Below are 5,111 nucleotides of genomic sequence, written 5' to 3'. Positions count from 1 at the left end.
AGCTACGGAGCAGGGATACAGGTACGCACACTCACACACAGACATACACACACACACACTCACACAGACATACACACACACACGCTACATGCACACTCACTGATGAATTTAACATCACACTGGCCCAACCGTAACTTTACCTAATTTTACCTCAGATACTGCCGTTTTACCTCAGATAATGAGTCCTTAATTTCTTTTGGTTGTGTGTGTGTGCGATCTCTGTGTCTGATTCCGTGTGTGTATATGTGTGTGTTCGTATTCTGCGCAGGTGTGTTGTCTTCAATAACAGAGGATTTGGAGGAGAAGAATTACTGGTGAGTTTGTGTGTGGGGGAGTGTCTCTGTCTGTGCATGTGTATGTATTGCATAGGTATTATTGGGGTGTGTGTGTGTTTGTGGGTGTGTATGTGTGTGCGTACCCATATACAAGTTCTTAATTGTGTGTGTGTGTGTTTTTAGACCCCGGTGACGTTCTGTGCGGCCAACACGTCTGACCTGGAGGAGGTGGTGACACACATCAAACACACACTCCCACACGCCCCACTGCTGGCCACCGGAGTGTCCTTAGGAGGGTGAGGACACACATGCACACGCACACACTCACTGACTCACTCACTTCCGCCCCGGTATTGGCCACGCAATACGGCATCATGCATCCGTCGTCGTTAGACACACACACACACTGTCAGATTTTTAGCGTTATTTTCACATATATATGATCTTGTGAGTTGGTCTTAATTTGTTTTGGAAATGACATTTAAAAGTCTTAAATATCTCTTAGTTTTGACTTGGTCAAACTTGTAGACAAAGGGAATTCAGGAAAACTTGCCTCATGCGAGGCTGGTCACATGACAAAACTGTTTTTCTGCATGCAAAAGTCATTACACCACAAAACAGAATGCAGTAGCGCAAAATACAAACGCCTTTTCATGATGCCAGTCAGGACCATGGGAGTCACACACACACACACACACACACACACACACACACACACACACACACACACACACACACAGTATTATGCACACACACTCCCTCACACCCCGCCACTGGAGTATCACTTGGAGGGTGAGTACACACACACACACACACAAGCTCAGCTCATACACACTCTCACACATACATTACACACACTCATTACACACACTCTCCCTCACGCCCTGCTATTGGCTATTAACTGCAACTTCAAATGTCAAATCTATTGTGCCAACCTTAAACATAGTGTGTGTGTGTGTGTGTGTGTTTGTGTGTAGGATGCTGCTTCTAAACTACCTGGCGCGTATGGGTAAGGAGGCGGGCCTTGTGGGGGGCATGGTCATGTCGGTGAGCTGGAATACGCTGGAGTCCAGTCAATCACTCGAACAGCCAATCAACTGGCTGCTCTTCAACAGACACCTCACACGCAACCTCTGCAGAGCCATACAGAAGTGAGTCTGTGTGTGTGTTTTTGTGTGCGTGTGTGCGCGTGCGTGCGTGCGTGCGTACATGCTGGTCTGTCTTGAACAGACACCTCACACACAACCTCTGCAGAGCCATGCAGAGGTGAGTCTATAGTGTGTGTGTGTGTGTGTGTGTGTGTGTGTGTGTGTGTGTGTGTGTGTGTGTGTGTGTTTGCCTTTCTGTGTGTGTAAGAGATGCTCTGATCGATTTGCCTCCTATAATGATTGGCCGACATTACCTAAAAATAGTTTGATTTGCAACTGCAATTAAGCACCGATCAAAAAGCAGATCACAAGATAATATACAGTATATTTTAATTTTTTTGTGGCCAGGTCACATCTGATGCAATTTTTTCTGTGATCGATAATCGGCAGATCATGATGTTGACAATCTGTAATCTTTGATTGGGTCAAAAAAAAATGATTAGAGCATCTGTCATGTGAGTGTGTATTTATCTGTGTGTCTGTTGTCTTACTAGAGTGTTTGTGTGTGTGTCCTTAGGCATCGGAAGATTCTGGAGACGGTTGTGGACGTGGATCATGTAATGAAGGTCAGCATGCACGCACGCAGACGTACACTAGCACTTGCACTCAGTCACGCGCACACACACACACACACACACACGCATGTACACTTGCTCGCTCTCTCTCTCTCTCTCTCTCTCTCTCTCTCTCTCTCTCTCTCTCTCTCTCTCTCTCTCTCTCTCACACTTGCACACGTACACTTGCACTCAACCGCGTACAATCCATACACATACATTGAACACACAGATGCAAATTATGATACAATTAATTGTGCATCTGCATTTAGGCTTGTGGACATGGTCAAGAGGATCTCCGGCAGATCACTTATTTCAATTTAGATTACTGATCTTCTAGGATATTCATGCACAACCATCTCTAGGGTTTGTAGAGAATGGTCCGAAAAAGAAAAAAAAATATATAGTGAGAGGCATCTGTGGGCAAAAATGCCTTGTTGATACCAGAAGTCCGATAGAAACGGTCAGACTGCAGATGGGCTGCAGCAGCAGAAGACCACACCAGGTGCCACTTCTGTCAGCTAAGAACAGGAAAATGAGGCTAAAATTTGCACAGGCTCATTAGCAGATTGGAAAAATGTTGCCTAGTCCAGTGTTTTTTAGGCGAGGCACCCTTTCAATTCATGAAAAAATTCAAGGCACCCCAAACCAACAAGCCGTAACATGGCATCACATCCAATATCACAAAAGCTTAGAAAAGTAACACATTTGGAGACGTCACACGACCTAAGTTGAAAGTTGCAGCTGACTGGGGCGACCTATATATATTTACTTTACTGTGTGCGTAAATGGCAGATGAAAGATTCCACTGGCTAGCATTAACTTATCAATTTAGACAAATATGTATCATATTGCATAATTTATTTATCAGCCATGTGTCCGCGGCACCCCAGGGTGCCCCGGCACCCCTGTTGAGAAACACTGGCCTAGTCTGATGACTCTTCCAACACTCGGGTGGAATGGTCAGAATTTGTCAACAACATGAAAACCTGGAGCCACCCTGCCTTGTATGAACGGTTCAGGCTGGTGGTATAATGACGTAGGGATATTTTCTTGCCACAATTTGAGCCCCTTTGTACCAGTTGATCTTTGTTGGATGCTACAGCCTACCCGATTATTGTTGCTGGCAGTTAAGGCAGTTCTGAAGGCAAAAGGGCTTCCAACCCAGCACTAGAGAGGTGTATTCATCTGTGTGTCTGCGTGTCTGTCGGTCTATCTGTTTGTCTGTGTGTGTAGGCTCGGTCCATTCGTGAGTTTGACGAGCGCTACACCGCGGTGATGTTTGGCTACGCCTCGTGTCTTGATTACTACCATGCGGCCAGTCCTGACTACAAGCTGCCCCAAATCACTGTACCACTACTCTGCCTCAACGCAGCCGATGACCCCTTCTCACCTAAACACGGTAAGACACACTCACACAAACACACAGACACACACAAACACACACACACACACACACACACACACACACACCTAAAGCGAACCTGGTTTTGTAGCTTAATGTTCTGCCACTCTTTTACTCTTTCTCCCCGTAGTTCTTCCGGTATGCCTAGCTGAGTGCTGTCATTACGTGTGTGTGTGTGTGTGTGTGTGTGTGTGTGTGTGTGTTGCACCTCTCCTGCTGTCGCTATTGACTGTTGTCCTAACGTGCGTTTGTGCATGTGTGTGTGTTTTCCAGCTCTCCCTGTGTCACTAGCGGAGCGTTGTCCTAACGTGGCCCTGTTGGTGACGAGTCACGGCGGCCATATTGGATTCCTGGAGGGGGTGTTTCCCAGGGGGCGTGGATACATGGACAGGCTGCTGGGACAGTTTGCACACGCCGCCTTTGAACATAACCACGCCCTCCAGAAGGCCTGCCAACCAATAACAACCCAGGAGACCTCTTAAACCCGCCTTCACACATTGCCACGTCTTCCAGAAGGCTTGTCGACCAATAACAACACAGGAGACCTCATAACCCTGCCTTCAAACACACACAAGCCATGCAGCAGGCCTGTCGACTAATCACAACACAGGACACAATATAAACCCGCTTTCATATGCCCACAGCCCTTACAGCAGACCCATCGACCAATCACAACGCAACCAATAACAAAGAAGCCCTCATGACCACGCATTAGAGCGGGAAGCCTTTCAGCCAGTCACAGATCAATGAGCCACGCCAATCACAGGAGGTGGTATACCCCGCCCACCTGACTGCCCTTCAGCAGTGGCTGTGTCTTTGACGGCACATGCAGAAGTATGCTTCGCAGCGCGCATGTGCACTTCGCCATTCCAATGCATTCTGGTGTCAATTTTCTGACCAGAATGCATTGTAATTTTGCATTGCATTGAACCACTGAGATGTCCTTATGCCCTTATTGTGATTTAACCTTAGCCATGTTATGCCTGTTCCCCTTAGGTATACAGTAGAACTCTGTATGTCACTTTGTTTACCCTGTCGAATGGGAACAACTGCCTCTATTGGAGGTGATCCACAAATCATGAGGCTTTAACCCATTTTAGCCTGGAGTGACATACCGTATACGCTGCATTCAGGCTCTTAGATTTTAGTTTCTTATTAAAAATGTGGGTATGTTAGAGCTGAATGAACACATTCTAATGCAAAATCCTAATCCTAGCTTTTAAATGCAATTTATTTCATATTTTTATGTGCTTCGGCAGCTGAGAGATTTAGGTTTTAATAGGCAGAGGGCACCTTTTCCCAAAAAGGGCGTAGGCTAAACTGGGTTTAGGCAATTGTTCTCAACCTTTTTTGAACATACGCCCCCTTGACCTCATCATAAGCCTGTCAATTCCCCCTTTATATGAAAACAATAAAATAGACTTATCTTATGTAAATGGCCTCCCATTTACAACTGAGCAACCCCTTCAGCTGCATCTTCCTCAATTCCCTGAGAGCATCCTGATGCCCCCTGTAGAGCCCCCGTTTGAGAAATAGTATCTTAGCTGATAGTGTGAAAACCAAGATAGCGGTGCTCTGGCCTCTATCCAATTATCTAACCTCCTGCCCTGGCCCTGTAGCCAGGCTGCACCCTCCTAGTGACGCAACACCTTCGGCAGCGTTGCTTCAAACTGAATCGCAATTGCAAGTCTATGATAATTAGGCAAGTGGCCTTGGGCTGTAGCCTCGT

General features: G+C 46.5%; 1 protein-coding gene across 2 annotated transcripts in view; it reads left to right on the top strand.

Moving 5' to 3' along the window:
- LOC134468975 (phospholipase ABHD3-like) overlaps positions 1-3,917 on the top strand; it is a 7,579-nt gene extending 3,662 nt beyond the window's left edge. For both annotated transcript variants that reach the window (XM_063222941.1, XM_063222940.1), the window contains 7 exons: positions 1-21; positions 269-314; positions 459-571; positions 1,253-1,426; positions 1,941-1,989; positions 3,214-3,379; positions 3,656-3,917. The exon at positions 1-21 is cut by the window's left edge and continues 162 nt beyond it. In XM_063222941.1, coding sequence (XP_063079011.1) covers positions 1-21; positions 269-314; positions 459-571; positions 1,253-1,426; positions 1,941-1,989; positions 3,214-3,379; positions 3,656-3,864 — 778 coding nt within the window. In that variant the 3' untranslated portion in view covers positions 3,865-3,917. The remainder of the gene's footprint in view (positions 22-268; positions 315-458; positions 572-1,252; positions 1,427-1,940; positions 1,990-3,213; positions 3,380-3,655) is intronic.
- The last annotated feature ends 1,194 nt before the right edge of the window (positions 3,918-5,111 follow it).

This window comes from Engraulis encrasicolus, chromosome 18 (genome assembly GCF_034702125.1).
Source record: "Engraulis encrasicolus isolate BLACKSEA-1 chromosome 18, IST_EnEncr_1.0, whole genome shotgun sequence".
Classification (NCBI taxonomy): Eukaryota; Metazoa; Chordata; class Actinopteri; order Clupeiformes; family Engraulidae; genus Engraulis; species Engraulis encrasicolus.
This window is presented reverse-complemented; position numbering and strand designations above follow the sequence as displayed.